Below are 16,614 nucleotides of genomic sequence, written 5' to 3'. Positions count from 1 at the left end.
CTAGAGGGGGTGAATAGATCTGTCAAAACATATACTCAAACTTTTATCAAATTCACCCTGCGACACTGTCAGGCTAGAATAGCGGCACTGCCGCACCTACAGACAACTTTGAATCATAGTTCAAAATCCATGAACGAAAACATAGATCAGAGAAATTTCCTAGCTTACTACAGGTATGACAATCACATATCAAGAGCTAGAAGTGATAGGAACACCACATACAAGTAGATCGACTATAAACCCTAGAAATTACCTCAACCACAATATGTCATGCAAGTAATGTAAATCAAGCACAAGTGACACAATGATTTATCCCATGGTTTGGCTCACCACCAAGGATTGCCTACCTCCATGTTGTTGAGGTTAGCCACTAAGGCTTAGGGTTTTCCAACCCTTCCACATTCTCAAATCCAAAGACTTAACTCTTGAGATGAGGGGTGAGTTTACTAACTTCAAGAGATTATTACAAACCTCTTGAGGTTGCCACACAAGTTGGCAAGCTCCATGGGCGACGCTCTAGCCAGCTAGGAGCCAAACTCCAAGAGTAACAAACACAACCGCTGGCCAAAACATGAACCAAGTGCTCTTTAGAGTTGAGGAATCAATGGAGCTGCTCTCTAATCGAGTTTTGGACCCTTTTCCCTTAAAGATTGATGGGGAAATCAATGGATTTACTTGGGGGCTTGAGGTCAACAATGGAGGAAGAGAGAGAGAGAGAGCTCCTGCTCTATTTTTGGCATGCTGAAGTGAGGAAGAAGAGGTAGAGAGCCATTGGGGAGAAAGAAGAAGGGTATAAATACCCCCCAGCCCCCAACGGCCACTTAAGTCATGGCAGTGCCATGGCTCAAGTGCGGTAGTGTCACACTGCGGCGGTGCCTCTCTTAAAGTGCAACAGTGCCGCACCTGTCAAGATAGCAAGGGTAAGAGTGAATTTTGGGTTGTCTTGGCTATGAATCTGAGGATGTATGTGTATATTTGAGCACTTGGTAGCACATGTTAGCTTAAGCATTGTGTCCCCCTTTATAGTACGACTTTTCCTATACTCAAATTCAAAATGTAAAAGAATTTAAACCTCATTTGAGTTTGAAGCTATCTACATTTGCAATTAGGGGCTCCTTCATTTCGTGTAGCATCCTTGAACATGAATTCCCTGCTTGTCATCTCAATAAATCTCATTAGTTCTCTAATTGCATAGTAATTATCACTAAAATCCATAATTAGGGCTTGATTGCACTTTCAGGTAGCTATAGACCTAATTGGTTAGCGCATGAGCATCAGGAGGCTACCATGGACTAGGCCGAGGTGACGATTGGGGTGGAGGATGATGGAGGAGAGCTGGCTACGTGCAGCTGAGCCATGCGGTGGCGCACCACGGCGGCACGGTCATGTCAGCAATGATGGGGAGGCAGTAGCGGTTCTGCTGACGTGCGCATGGTGGAGAGGGAGGCAAGGCGAAGCTAGTGGTGCAAGTGAATTGGCTCGGGAGGGACGGTAGGAGGGCTGCCCTCGTCCATGGCCGGACGTAGCCTTAATGGCACGTCGGTGGAAAGGAGCCAAATTAGCGCTTGGCCGGGGCGTCATCATGGTTGTGCGGGGTTGGGCGGCGAGAAGACAGGAGGGCGAAGGTGTAGACGGGTGGAATTGAGTAGAGGTGACCGCTCTCTGGCTCGCACGTGGGCACGGCTCGACGGTGGCAAAGAGATGAGAAATAGAGAGAGAGTGGTGGGGTATGGCCGGTGGCTCGGCGTGTGCGCGCCTTGGCTAGATGTGGTTGGCACGACCATGGAGACCCACATCTAGGTGCTAGCAGACAGACACGCGCGTTCATGATCGACGTGGCCCGCGTGCCGCAGTGCCATCAATGACAAGGCGACGACGAGCCTAGCCACGTGCGTGTGGCAGAGGCAACATCACACTAGGCTGACAACGACGCAAAGATGCAGAGGGAGGCATGGACATGACAGCGAGGCGATGGCACCGATAGTGGCTACATCGCGGCACGAGGTGGGTCGGCAGTGCGGCAGCACGGTAGGGCCAGCGGCAACACCACCTGGTTGTGCAAGCAGCAGCAGTGGCTCCGCGCACCAGGAGCCAGCGGCGGCCAGGCCACAGCTAGGCCAGAGCAGCCGTGGCCAGCCCGCACGGTAGTGCACGTGCGCGCAGGACAGCCAGTGTGGCGACGCCGAGTGCCCGAGCGTGGTGACCACGCCCACGTGGCCAACCAGCCGAGACCGTGTCGTGCACGAGTTTTGAAGCGCCTATAAAAACAAAACAATTGCTTCTGGACCTTAACCATCTTCACCATGCTCAAGATGGCATATGAGGCTACCAAACCGAGCTAACACGTGACACCTTTTGTTAACCCGATTTTGCAAAATAAATTGCCAAACATGGCATTGTCTAACTATCAACATACTTGAAAATATTATAAGTCTTTTGAGCTGAATTTGATTCCAATTTGCATTTCTAGGCTATTAGAAATGTTGGCTAGCAATGTTATTTTTCTACAGCAAGTATTTCATTGTCATCTACAAAGTTCATATTCCAATCTTTATTTAAGCGCCACATATATGTTCTATATCATTTTTGTTCAATAAAAATTAGTTTTAAACCCTACTTGATATACATGAGCTATTGAATCAACTTTTGTTTAACATTTTTATTAGTCATTTTAGGTTACATGAAATTGATCTACACACTTTATCACATGCACTAACACATAAACATGATGCTCATGATATGTTTTAGTAAATAATTTAGGGTGTAACACCGAGGGTGTTACATATAGTCCTATTGGGGGATATGTGCATCATATTTGATAGTTGTTTCACATGCAGAGGAGATGCCAGATGAGCTTGACTTTGCCGCATAGCAAAATATGGGCTGTCATCAGTCTTTGCCTGACCATGTCTTGCAGCAGCACATCGTTTCAGGTTTTGCACTTGTGTGTCACTCCTGCTGGGGGATATTGACTTCATATTGGATGGCTGCTTCATTTCTGGAGGAGATGCATGATGAACCTGCCTTTGCTGCATAACAAAATATGATGTCCTCAATTTTTTTTTGACTATGACTTGCATCAGCACATCGTTTTAGGGCTTGCACTTATGTGTCACTCCTGCTGGGGGATACACAATTCAAATTGGACAAATGTTTTGTAGTTGAAGGAGATGACGCCTTGCTTGGCTACGGCACGACAAATCTTGACCTAACAAGTGGTGGCCTCTCTCTACTCAATAATGCCACTTCTTCAGAAGAGATGAACTTCACTTTAGCATTTCCAAATCTGTTCAGAGATTTGGGACTTATTTGAGGCACTACGTTGCTGTGACTGAGGTGCAACTTTGAAGTTTCCCTTTCGTTCATCATATCACGACCATGCCTTGGCTTTTGGAGCTCTGTTTGACCACCTTCACCATGATTGTAGAAGAACTTAGAGTAGCTGAGTAGAGTTTATTGATGATTAATTGTGAAAGTGAGATAGGTGATCAAAACCAGCAAAAAGATATTACCTTGACTAGGTTTTGGGCCCCCATTAGCATACTCTTGGCATTTGGCACAATACCATTCACGTGGAATATCAAATGTCAACACCTTCATACAATAACTTCAAACAGAAAACAGGAACACTTTCAGAGAGCTAAATAAAACTTTCCACATTCAAGAATAGAGCTAAATCACTTTCATTTTAAAAGATAATGGATTTACTGCAAAAAAAAACAAATTAAATGGAAATGACACATTGTAGAACAGCTAAGAAAGTTTTAGGCCTAATTAAAACACAAGTGTTTAGGATGAGAAAAAAAATTGATAAACAGAGAAGACATACTGGTTTTCGCAAATATTAAAAAAAAGAAAAAGAAAAAAGGTTCCTTATCACTATTAAACATTCAGATATCAGACATACAAATATTTTAAACAATTGAAAAATAGAGACATGTGCAAATTCAGGGCAGATGACCACACATATATGTACATTTTCCAAGTGCTTAAGATGTGAAAAATAATAAACGGATTGAAAACTATACAGGGCAGGCCAACAAATGAGTACATGTGTTCATAATCATTGCACCGAGCACACTATGCAATAAGCTGAGAGAGGCTACCACTGCCACATGTCCCACACACCACAATGTCCTACATGAAAAGGAAATATTGCATAGTCAAATACATAGCTTATTGTGTTAATCTAATTCTTTCATACATCATATGTATCTTTCAGACATAACCCTAAGCGAGGAAGAAATATACAACGCAATAAGAAAAGCAAAGTGAAAACACGTGATTTTGTCAAAGAAAATAGGCTCCCTTCGTCATCCAATGAAATTAAATCCCTTGAACAAATCAATCATATCATTACAATAAACCTACTTTAATTCAGATGCAGTGAACTGGCTGCACATAAACAAAGATACAAAATAACAGCTTACAGCTGAATATCCCGGCTTCAAATTACTACGGTTTCTTAAGTCAATTGTCGAACCATGGATTATCGGCAGAATATTTAGGGTAAATGGGCACTAACTCCATTATCAAGAATAATGCTGTTTTTAGAGGTTTCATAAGGTAAACTGCAGAGGATGCATTGATGAAAAAGTACAGGAATAGCTAGCCACAGTAGCACTCTTAACTCCCTCCGTCTAAAAAATAGTGTGATTCTTGTTTTTTAAGAAGTCAACTAATTTTAAATTTTGACGAAATCTATATAAAAAGTGGTAACATTTATGATACCAAATAAGTATCATTAGATTAATCATTAAATATATTTCTATAGTAAATCCATTTGGAGACATAAATATTGCTTCTATTTTCTATGAACCTAGTCAGACTTAGAAAATTTAACTTAGTATAAACCTAGCTGCATTCTTTTTTTGACAGAAGTAGTAGTAATTATCATAATTTTGGTCTATGGAAGAGACACTACCAGAAATAGTGGCTTTATCGTGTGCCACAGGCACGCGGCAAAGCCCACAAAACACTCGACAAACAGCAAACAACACACGACATCTACAGTGCCGGCAAACGTCTTTTTGCTGAGTGTTTTCTATCAGACACTCGGCAAATACTTTGCCGAGAGGTAAAACCGACGCTCGACAAAAAAAGTAACACGATGGCGTGGAGATGGTCACAACGCGTTTGCCGAGTGTCCTAGACTTGACACTCAGCAAACCTGCCATCTTTACCGAGTGTCAAATCCCGAGCACTCAGCAAACGTGAATTCTTTGCCGAGTGTCAAATACTAGACACTCGGCAAAGACTGGTCCAGAACATATAAATGTTGGCTTCTTTGCTGAGTGTCACAGCGCAGACACTCGCCAAAGAAACCATTTTAGTCCCAGAATGCACAGATTTTGGCCACGTGTCCTCTTTGCCGAGTGTTTTTACCCTGGCACTTGGCAAAATGTCTCTTTGCTGAGTGTAACACTTGGCAAAGCGACCATATATTCCCTATTTTTAGTGTTCGGTCATGTATAACGTACCCCACTCAAATAAACAATATAGTCATCACACATAGTTCACAATAAGCATCACAGGCAGTTCATATAGATATATCGACAACACATAAATGCAAATAAACTTCAAAATCACTAGTAGGTTTATTCACAACCACAAATAGTCACAAGTAGTCACAGGTAATACATAAATGCAAATACAAATAAAATCACAAGTAGTCACTTAGGCCATGAGTTCCACTGTGACCACGCTGGGTCATGAGGCTCATTCGATGTCGCCGATTAATTCTATACAAAGGAGAAGAGATTGCATGTGTGGGACAAGATTGAACAACACGTATGGTCTCTCTGCTGTCTAACTAGTATAACCCTTGTAACTATCAGCAATATCTTCTCAGTTGCATTGTGCTCTAGTATGATTGCTTAAGTACTAGTTGGTAACAAACATATAGCATTAGTCACTAAGTTTTTAGTGTCTAGGCATCTTTGCAAGATTAATTTTGCATAAACTAGAAATGGTGATTATAAGGTTGTAATGTGACTCATAGTGCCTGAAATAGTATTTGGAGCAGGTTGAGGAGGAAGGACTGGCATCGGTGGTGGAGGTTGACCGATTGTAGCGTAAACGCCCCTCATATATTCAAACATCTACAACCGATCTACCTCCATCCTTTGCCGCTCTACCTCCATCTCACCTCTAGCTCCTCCCGATGCCTCATTTCTTGTTCCAGCTAAGCCTATAATATTTCATCCTAATGTTATAATGCAATGCAAAAGTATATAAAAATCAATGAATGATGAATAAAATAGAATAATCTAGAGTGCGTTCATCTAGAACCGTGTAGATTCTGACCATGGGCGTATCACCAGGCTAGAACGAGTGCTCCGTGCTCGAATCTGGGAGAGAGTGGGAGTACTAGCCGTGTCGATTATGCCGTCGCCAATCCAGAACTGACCATGCTTCTTGCCTCCTTTCGCTCTCATGACCACTTCTCCATCAAGGTCATGGGTGCTCGGATCGTACTCTAGGCCATGGACCACCCTTGCCATCGATGTGTATCCATCGAGGCGGCTGTGGATGGACTCATTGCTGTATGCCGAGGGCGGGTCCTCTAGGTTGTAGGCGACGTTGGTCGTTGTCTTGCCCTTGTGCGCCAAAGCATATGCCATGAACTGGGAGCAAGGCTCGCCACCATGTGCCACCGACTGAAAAAAGCAATAAGATTAGAAACTATGTAGAGTTGAGCATTAGAACAAATAAATGAATTCATGTACCTATCTAGCCACGTATTCTGAGAGGTTGAGGCTGCCTTGATGGTGTGGTGCACCCGGCATCAGCAAACGCTGCTCTCGATAAGCGTTGTGATTCTCCTCCCATGCGGGGTCACACCACCTGTCCACCATCCGGGCCCAGCATTGCAGATCATAGGCGCACCACCACGGAGACACCTATGTCATCAAGTATATGACATATAAGAAGATGAAATTAAGTGTAATTAATCTTAGAAAAAATAAGTATTAATGTTCTATATTTACCTTCTGGTATTGTTCCGAGGTCAGCCTCACGGTTCTTGCCTCACTTTTAGGGAGCCTCACTCTAAGAATTTCTACGTGGTATTGGATCATGGCCTAGATGTGCGCCTCATAGTGCATGTCTTTGATGAGTTTTTTGGAGGCTTTGTCAGCCACAACATCTGCCTTAGCCTCCTATCCCTCCTCGCATTTAAAGAAATCATGTATATAGATGCGATGTATCCAGTCATTATTTCAAGAATGTCCAATCAATACGATGTATTAAGCAAAGTAGTGCGAGAAAGACTTACCCAAAGCTCGACCTTGACATGCTGCGCCGTGTTGGCGAATACCCTACCATCCCGATCAGGGGCGTCGGGGACGGCGGCATAGTGGGCCCACATGTAGGCCGGCTCAATAGTTCCGTTGAACCGCACCAGGCTAGGGAACTTTTCCTTGATCAAAAGACCAAGGATGTTGTTCACATGGCGTGTGTGATCAACCCCACCGACCTTCCTCCAACTCCTGCCCAAGTGATCACCCCCACCGACCTTCCTCCAATCCCTGCTCAAATTCAATTTATATCAATTAAAATTCTATAATTGCACTTAATAAATTAAAATTATCAAATGGATCCAAAAAATTACCAAAATTACACATGAGTCAATTTATGTTCTCTATTGCCTATACAAAAAGTTTTGAAGTCAAACCCTAATTCGATCGTCACTTTGACACCAAATCTTACCGAATCCTTCTCAACGCTACGATTCTTCTCTGAGATACTTTGATTTGTAAACATCGTACATGATAGATGATGCAAAACTTTCTTAATGTTTTACCATAGCCTCCATATATGATATCATGAGATCTTAACAAATCTCATAATTTTCAGACTTTGTTTACTTTTTTTAGAATTTAAAAACCATTCGGCCACATGTTCGTAGTCGTGTTTCTTGAACAAGATGTTTGAATTTTTTTTTCATTTCTCGGATAAGACCTCGCACTAGACTCAATAACATGAATATCATCTTTCTACTCATTTTCTTCTATTATTTGAATCACCTGCGGTTTAAATTTGACTTATACCAAAAAAATCCTTAAAATGCAATAAATTAATTAAATATAGCAAACAGATCCAGAAATATATCAAATCCTAACTTGGAGTACCACATGTTGTATGTGGATAGTAGAAAAAGTTTCAAGGTTAAAAGAGAAAAAAAACTTATTATTTTATGCAGTTATAGCTCAAATTCAATTTATATCAATTAAAATTCTATAATTGCACTTAATAAATTAAAAATATCAAATAGATCAAAAAAATTACCAAAATTACACATAAATCAATCTATGTTCTCTATTGCCTATACCAAAAGTTTAGAAGTCAAACCCTAATTTGGCCGTCACTTTGACTCCAAATCTTACCGAATCCTTCTCAACGCTACGATTCTTCTTCTGAGATACTTCGATTTATAAACATCGTAAATGACTGATTATGCGAAACATTCACAATTTTTTACCATAGCCTCCACGTATAATATCATGAGATCTTGATAAATCTCATGATTTTTAGACTTCATTTGCTTTTTTTAGAATGTAAAAACCATTCGGCCACACGTTCGTGGTCGTGTTTCTTAAACAAGATGTTCAAAATTTCTTTTCATTTCTTGGATAAGACCTCACACTGGACTAAATAACATGAATATCATTTTTCTACTCATTTTATTCTATTATTTGAATCACGAGCGGTTTAAATTTGACTTATACCAAAAAAATCTTTGAAATGCAATAAATTAATTAAATATAGCAAATAGATCCAGAAATATACCAAATCCTAACATGGAGTACCACATGTTGTATGTGGATAGTATAAAAAGTTTCAAGGTCAGAAGAGAAAAAGAATTTATTATTTTATATAGCTATAGCTCAAATTCAATTTATATCAATTAAAATTCTATAATTGCACTTAATAAATTAAAATTATCAAACAGATCCAAAAAATTACAAAAATTACACATAAATCAATCTATATTCTCTATTGTCTATACAAAAAGTTTTGAAGTTAAACCCCTATTCGACCGTCACATTGACTCTAAATCTTACCGAGTCCTTCTCAATGCTACGATTCTTCTTCTAAGATACTTCGGTTTATAAACATCGTACATGACAGATTGAGCGAAACATTCTCAATTTTTTTACCACAGCCTCCACATATGATACCATGAGATCTTGGCAAATCATATGATTTACAAACTTCGTTTGCTTTTTTTAGAATTTAAAAATCATTCGGCCACAAGTTCGTGGTCGTGTTTCCTGAACAAGATGTTCAAAATTTCTTTTCATTTCTAGGATAAGATCTCACACTAGACTCAATAACATGAATATCATTTTTCTACTCATTTTATTTTATTATTTGAATCACCTGAGGTTCAAAATTGACTTATACCAAAAAATTCCTTGAAATGCAATAAATTAATTAAATATAGCAAACAGTTCCAGAAATATACCAAATCCTAACATGGAGTACCACATGTTGTATGTGAAGAGTAGAAAAAGTTTCAAGGTCAGGAGAGAAAAAAACTTATTATTTTATGCAGTTATAGCTCAAATTCAATTTATATCAATTAAAATTCTATAATTGCACTTAATAAATTAAAATTATCAAATGGAACAAAAAATTACCAAAATTACACATAAATCAATCTATGTTCTCTATTGCCTATACAAAAAGTTTTGAAGTCAAACCCCAATTCGATCGTCACTTTGACTCTAAATCTTACCGAATCCTTCTCAACGCTACGATTCTTCTTCTAAGATATTTTGGTTTGTAAACATCATACATGATAGATTATGCAAAACATTCTCAATTTTTTATCATAGCCTCCATGTATAATATCATGAGATCGTGACAAATCTCATAATTTTCAGACTTCGTTTGCTTTTTTTAGAATTTAAAAACCATTTGGCCACACGTTCGTGGTCGTGTTTCCTGAACAAGATGTTCAAAATTTCTTTTCATTTCCCAAATAAGACCTCACACTGGACTCAATAACATTAATATCATTTTTTACTCATTTTATTCTATTATTTGAATCACTTGCGGTTCAAATTTGACTTATACTAAAAAATTCCTTGAAATGCAATAAATTAATTAAATATAGCAAACAGATCTAGAAATATACCAAATCTTAACATGGAGTACCACATGTTGTATGTAGAGAGTAGAAAAAATTTCAAGGCTAGAGTGAAAAAAACTTATTTATTTGTCGAGTGAAAAAAAAAACACTCGGCAAACTTATTTCTTTGCCGAGTGCTAGAAAAAAAACACTCGGCAAACTTATTTTTTTGCCGAGTGCCACTAACGGACACTCGGTAAACTCCTAACGGCCGACACACTAACTGACGGATGTCCACATGGCGGTTTTTTGCCGAGTGTCTCTGTTTTGCCGAGTGTTTTTTCTTAGTCTGTCGAGTGTTTTTTCAGCACTGGGTAAAGAGTTTGTTTATCGAGTGCCATTATTTTGCCGAGTGTATTTTTTGCAGCACTCGACAAAGAGCTTGTTTACTGAGTGCCCAATAGAATGCACTCGACAAATATTTTTGCACTCGACAAATCTGTTGTTTCCGGTAGTGAGACTATTGACCAACAGAACCTTATGGGAGGAAAATCAAATTGATTGAGCATGACTGTGGTGAAGCTTTGAGCCTTTGCTATCCCTGCCTTAAAAATGTTAATCAAAAGTTTCCTAAAAAAGAATGGGAACTTGCTCCGATAACAACTAATCCACTTGCAATTACTGGCCATTAACAGGATGGTAGATTCAAGAAAACAAACCTAAGCACTGAATTACTAAAAGTGAATGCAATAAGCAAGATTGGAATAGTTCATGTTTCTCTAAGACTCTAACAAGAATTGGATCAATAATAACAAAGAAGCCGGTAAGATTAATTTGAGGGCTGCTTCAAATTACCGATCATTAATAGGACAATACATAACACCAACTAGACTAATCGCACGGTAGATCACACCAGTAATAATCCTATAAAGATGGGAAAGAAGTCAAAAAGACATGAAAAAGGAGGCAACCAACTCGTGACAAAGCGTGATGGGCGTGAAAAGATGTGGTTTCTGAGTCATTCCATACACAAAATGCTTAGGCGTTAGAATGAATCCAAGAAGGCGAGTCCGCGAGTTGGATTTTGCATCAACACAGATCGAGAGAGCAAGAATGCAAAGGTTGCAGCCTTCCAAACCCTAACCATACCGTACCGCGATCACATCACAGGAGGGCCAAGAAGCGCCGCGCGACCGACCGCAATGCTCGAGCCCACTCTAAGAAAGCGACATCCTAGGGTTTTTTCCCACCATGATGACAACAAGACGCAACCTGTTGATACCTAGCGGTGAAAAGAACCATAGAGTTTTCCTAGAAAAAGGAAGATGAGAGAGAAGGGCTTGGGCAAGAAATGCAGTGTGGAGAAAAGCACCGCTAGAGTAGTTTCACCGTCGACCAGGTGAGAATAGACAAGAGATGTCGTGATTGGAGAGAGGGGGCAATTGTGAATTTGTGATTGATAGGGTAGGCCATCAGGGAAGAGGAGCAGGAGCAGAAAGGCTCGCAACTCGCAACAGAGGGAGGCCGTGAGGGACAAGGAGGGACGGAAAACCCCATTCCCATGCACCGATCCTACCAATTTCGCCGCATTTCGAAACTTCGCACAAAACCTAGCCTGAACCCATCACGAGATCTCAGCGATTACCTCTATGATGACGGAGACTGCATCATTCTTGACCAAGCTCGTGGCATTAGGGCCACCCACCATCTCTTCTAGGACTAAACTCCACCGCCGGTGTGGCCTCACCGAGCCCGAGATACGTCCCCCGCTTCTACCCGCACCTTAGGGATTAGGTGGAGGTCGAAGACAAGCCGTGATGCGGAAGCACGAGGCAGCTGCGCCCTGTGGCAGCGGCGATGAGCTATGACACGAGAGGAGATTGGACAAGGATGCGAGGGGACGGAACGAAATTCCTATGCACTTGGCTCCAGTGCAGTGAGCGACTACCACGTGGGCCTAATGCTAGTCCTAGTAGTTGACAGGACTTGAATCACTGAAGACTGGACTACAACCACCAGTAGACACGCAAGTGACTCAACTCCAGTCTCCAGGTGTCAAATGTAGGGTAGATCCATCTGGAACGACCGTGTCTTTTTATTTTAGGGCCTTTTTGTTGGAACCGAGGAATTTCACTGAATTTTGGCAGGAATCAGTTCAATTTCATGGCATAGGAACATTGAAAATTTTCCACAATTTAGATAGGATCTTACTAGGTTTTGTTCATCAGGGGCTAAAAATTCCAATTAAAAAGAGTATAAAAACATAGTGCTTTCGGATCACCAAATACTATAATCTACTCCTTCTCTCCCAAAATAAGTGTCGCTATGAATTCCATGTGGAACAAATTTTCAAGTTTAACTAGGTTTAGAGAAAATATTAGCAACATTTGTATATTCAAATAAGTTTATTATGAAAATATATTCAATGATTAATCTAATGATACTTATTGTGCATCATAAATATGAGCATTTTTTTCTATATATTTGGTCAAATTTAAAGTTTTTTTACTCCTCAGGAGATGAGAATGACATTTGTTATGGGACGGGGGGAGTACTTGATGTCTTGATCTTAACACCATGTTGTTTTGAGCCACATTAAGATTATCTAAGCATGAAAGGAGTATTACAATCATAGATTTCAAATCAAATTAAAGAAAGCAAGCGATCATGTAGTCAAGTTCATTACAACTTCCCTTCAAATTATTTGATCCACGCGACCCTATCGTCTTTGATCCATGCACAAGTACAAATGCATTGCTCCCTCCATCCCAAAAAGAATGTAAATCTCGTTTCTTGATGAGTCAAAGAATATTTAAGTTTGACTAATTTTATAGAATCTCCGGTTAGGTTTATTGTGAAACTATATTCCATGACTAATCCAATGATACTTATTACATATCATAACATTAATATCTTTTTATTTGTATTTGGTCAAAAATAAGAATCTTTCTCCTCGGGAAGCGAGGGTTACATTCTTTTTGAGACGGAGGTAGTACATTTTTTTCTCATTAAGCAACATCCTTATAGTATTTTTTTCGTGTACACCATGAGATCATTCTTCCTCAGTGTTCTCATTGCCCTAGACATCACGCTTCATCGATGCAGTTTTTTGAATCTAAGAAGTGCTACAATTCGCATCAATGAACTTTATTTAATCAATATAAGTAAAAATTTGTAAGAGTCATTTGATCTTTACACATCGGATTATACAAATATACGCATACCTTCTTGGAATGTTAGTACTTAATAGTTGTACATGATCAATCATTACCACTAGCTCCACATATGGTTACTTTCAAGCCTTGCTCCTTGCGCTTGCGTGACAACATACCGGCACTCACAGGATTACTCCTTGGGTTACTACGTATAAAAGACCAAGAACCACGAGAGATTTCGTAATTACAACACCAAAATTCCAGCTAATAATATTATGACCCCCTCCTCTTTTTCTTATGACCTTAAGTTATATACCACATGTGAGTTAATTATTTCCAACAATTCACAACATTGTGCAGGGGAAAGGATATTTATGCAAGTGTCTTATTGCATAGGGTGGAAAATTCTCAAGTTCTAAATTAAAACAAACTACATTTTGATAGGTTTTTCTCATATGAGTTTACCTCATCGTCAAGTCCTTAGGTATCTTAGTCTAATTATCACTATCATATTATGGATGATATGTTTTTCTCATATGAGTTTACGATGAACAATAAATCTATAATATGCTGTCTCATTTATCATTATTTTTGTTACCAGATTTTTAAGGAGTTTAATAGCATATCAATAATATTATTACCTCACCTATAAGTTTTTGGAGGATTCCAAACATCTAATTGATCACAAGATTAGATTCGATCTAGGGGGAGTGTCAAGCTCCAAATCAACAATGGTGACCTCATCCAATAGTTTGTCCACGGATTGGTGACGAGGCTTTGTCATCGTCACTGATGTTCGATAGGGATGCCTCCGAACGGTCATGCATGTTCTTCATGTCTCTTCTCCATGTGTAAATAATATAATATTCCCTCCGTTCCAAACTATAAGTCGTTTTAGTTTTTCTAGACAGGATGTATATTTAGACGCATAGAAAAATCTATGAACCTAGAAAAGTCAGAACAACTTATAATTTGGAGTGGACTTGGAATGGAGGGAGTTTCTAACAAACAAGATCAAAGACACTCTCTCTTATTCTTGTGTTCAGTCTATGTCTCTAGTTTACGTTCACTCTGATTCCAAACAAGATAGTCTAATAGTAATTGTCGGTTGAATACACTGTCACTTGATAAATATTCCCTCAATTTCAAAATAGTTTGTTTTGGAAAACTTTGTAATGCACTTAGATGTACACTAAGTCTAGATATACAGTAAAAAGTAGTGTATCAAGAAAAGCCAAAACGGCTTATAATTAGCAAACAAGATCAATAAAGCAATCGGTCTCTCCTTCTCTATAATTCTTATGTTCAATCTCGTTTACATTCGAGGACTTGATTATGAGATAGTCCTAATTAGTAATTGTCGTCTGAACAATGTCACGTGAACCTTTTACATTGTATTGCCCTTACATATACTAGTCACTTGAACCTTTTAGATTGTATATAGCCCTTAATCATATTATTGTCGCACAGCCACTGATTCATATACATGAAACACGAACATACCAGAGATACCGAAAAAGTCCTGTAGAGATTGCCATGTTCCATCTTCGCAAATCGCAATGAGGGCGAAGATGGAGACAACCAATTTACCATGTTCCACGCGGAGATAAACTGATGTTGAAGATCATGTATAATGCCATATTCCATGCTGAGACCAACTTCCGTTGAAGATTACTAGCTACTCTCTTCACCATTCGGCAACTAGAGCATTCTTTATCATTTACAAGGCGCTATATATATACACACACACGGAGCTACAAAATTTCTTGTCCCAATTCGAAGGTGGCGCTCAATGCACCATCCTCAGGCTGGGCATCTGGTGCAGCGAGCTGCTACCGATGGATCCGAGCTTGAACACCTCCTCGAAGCATCCTACGGAGGGCACTCGCGGCGGAGGCACCGCCACCGGCAGCGTCTCCGCGGGTGCCGCCGCCGCGTCGTCCTCTACGTCGCGCACGCCCTCTCCTGCAGCCGGCGTGGCCGCGTCGTCGTCCGCCTGATGTGCAACGTTAATCCTGATGCCATCTTCCGGCGCAGCGGCCGTCAGCTCCCGAAGCGGCGGCGGCGGCGGCACCATTGGAGGATCGTCCTCGTGCTCGACGGGGCGGTCGCGGCGGCGGCGGGCGCGGATGCACTCCGGCCGCACGACGGGCACTATCCGGATGACGAGCCTCCCGTCGTCGGTGCACGTCCGCCTGAGCGCGCCGCGGGCGACCAGCGACGGGATGGGCGGGGGCAGCCGGCGCCGCGGGCACCGCCGCCCGTACGACACCCAGAATCCATCCAGCTCATCTTCCTCTTCCGTTCTCGCCTCTTCCCTATCCTTTGCTTCCATATTATCATCCTCCTTTGCTGTCTCGAGATCCTCGCCGTGCCCAAGGCTGGTTCCGTCGTCGCGTCTCTCTTTGACGTCCTCACGATGGCCGCAGCCGTGCGCGGCGACGGCCGCTCGCGTCACGACGCATCCTCCGCGGATGCCGGCGGCGGCGTTGGCGTCGGGCACGACGAGAAGGGAGCGGAGGCCGGAGATCGGGGCGCTGAATTTCTCGGCGGAGTGGGGCGCGAACAGCAGCATCATCGGGCGGATCGATCGGATAATGTAATCTGATCGGATGGGGGCGATGACTGGTGGATGGATATATAGCGCGCCGAAGCCGATCGGTCGGTGGGGCGGGCGAGGAGAAGAGAGCCCGCGTCGAGCGCGTGTTGTTCCGAGGGGGTGGGAGGGGGGAGATCGGCGCGCGTTTTATACGCTCTTCTATCTCCGGGAAGGCAGGAAGTCGCGGGCGCCCGAGCGTCCGTGACGAGACGAGACGCCTCGCCGCGCGCTCCCTTTGCCAAAACGCCCGTGCATGCGCCCGGCCAATTAATAGCCCGCCCGGCCGGGGCCGTCCCTCCGTCGTTTCGCACCTGCCCGAGTCTCGATCGCTCGGACCACGTTGGGCTGGATGGATCGCCAATTTTTCTAGTGGAACGGAAAGCCAAGCGGCATGGGCGCGTGGAAGGAGCCCGTGGAGCCGCGGCCTCGTACGGATAACGCCGTGTCATCATCGGTTGTGGTCAGCAGCCGTTGGATCAGATGGGATCGGAGTCGGATGGGATCCCTGGGCTGCCCTGGAATCGCCGCGCGTTACGTGGGCGGGCGTGGCAGCTGGAAGCTGGAAGCTGGAAGGATACGATGATGTTGATCCGCCCGTGCGGCCGGTGTGGGCGTGTGGCGGTGTCCAACTGTCCGTCTCAAAAGGATCGGCTTCATCCGCCAGAGCCAGACCGACCAAAGTCGGCGCCCTCGTATATGAACGAGACTGCAGGCTTGGATACTGAAACCGTGAAACGCGTACAGCTCTGAATGAGAGGGGGCTCCTGACAGGCGGCTGGGTC

General features: G+C 42.1%; 1 protein-coding gene and 1 pseudogene across 1 annotated transcript; both read right to left on the bottom strand.

Moving 5' to 3' along the window:
* The window catches only part of LOC136474866 (ASI1-immunoprecipitated protein 2-like), a 33,746-nt pseudogene extending 21,960 nt beyond the window's left edge, over nucleotides 1-11,786 (bottom strand).
* Nucleotides 11,787-14,938: 3,152 nt separating this feature from the next.
* On the bottom strand, nucleotides 14,939-15,888 carry LOC136474865 (uncharacterized). Its single transcript, XM_066472438.1, has one exon. The coding sequence runs from the start codon at nucleotides 15,809-15,811 to the stop codon at nucleotides 15,023-15,025; it is 789 nt and encodes a 262-aa protein (XP_066328535.1). The 5' UTR covers nucleotides 15,812-15,888; the 3' UTR covers nucleotides 14,939-15,022.
* Nucleotides 15,889-16,614: the final 726 nt, after the last annotated feature.

Source organism: Miscanthus floridulus, chromosome 8, assembly GCF_019320115.1.
Source record: "Miscanthus floridulus cultivar M001 chromosome 8, ASM1932011v1, whole genome shotgun sequence".
NCBI lineage: Eukaryota > Viridiplantae > Streptophyta > Magnoliopsida > Poales > Poaceae > Miscanthus > Miscanthus floridulus.
This window is presented reverse-complemented; position numbering and strand designations above follow the sequence as displayed.